General features: G+C 44.0%; 1 protein-coding gene across 1 annotated transcript in view; it reads right to left on the bottom strand.

Annotated features, from left to right (window-relative positions):
• The window catches only part of LOC107661282 (unconventional myosin-IXa-like), a gene marked incomplete at its 5' end in the record, with an annotated part of 32619 nt that extends 32105 nt beyond the window's left edge, over window positions 1-514 (bottom strand). Inside the window, one exon of the mRNA XM_016450780.1 lies at window positions 463-514. Coding sequence (XP_016306266.1) covers window positions 463-514 — 52 coding nt within the window. The remainder of the gene's footprint in view (window positions 1-462) is intronic.
• Window positions 515-518: the final 4 nt, after the last annotated feature.

Genomic DNA, 518 nt, shown 5'->3' with positions numbered 1-518 from the left:
GCCGCCGCCCCTCGCGCCCCGGACCGGAGAGGGGAGCGCGTGCGGCCGCCGGACTCCGCCCCTTACCTGGACCCTCCCTTCCTGACCACTGCCCTTCCCTGCACGAACGACGACACCAGATCCCCTGTTTTATTTTGGACACTTGATCCCCGTTTTTCCTGGACACTTTGTTTATATTTTGTTAATAAAAGCCTCTCCGAGGCCTGACGCCACACCCACTGTGTCTGTCGTTTGGTCGTCCCGCCACAATATATATATATGTATATACACGCACACACATTATACTATACTATACTATACTATACTATACTATAATAATATAATTTATATAATTTTATTTCAGTTAACATTCATTTTATTTCAAGTATCAAAAATGTTTTTTATGGTTTTGGTTTTAGTAAACTATAATAACCCTGGTTTGGATGCCTGTAGATCTGCTGAAGTGATTTTTTGTTATCTTACTGTTTTTGTCGTCTTTGCATCGCTGCAGGATCTCAAGGCTCCGCTGGTGAACAGGA

The sequence above is a fragment of the Sinocyclocheilus anshuiensis genome, unplaced genomic scaffold, assembly GCF_001515605.1.
Source record: "Sinocyclocheilus anshuiensis isolate Anshui unplaced genomic scaffold, SAMN03320099.WGS_v1.1 scaffold499, whole genome shotgun sequence".
Taxonomy (NCBI): Eukaryota; Metazoa; Chordata; class Actinopteri; order Cypriniformes; family Cyprinidae; genus Sinocyclocheilus; species Sinocyclocheilus anshuiensis.
Note: the sequence above shows the minus strand (reverse complement) of the source record. Positions and strands in the feature narration are given on the sequence as shown.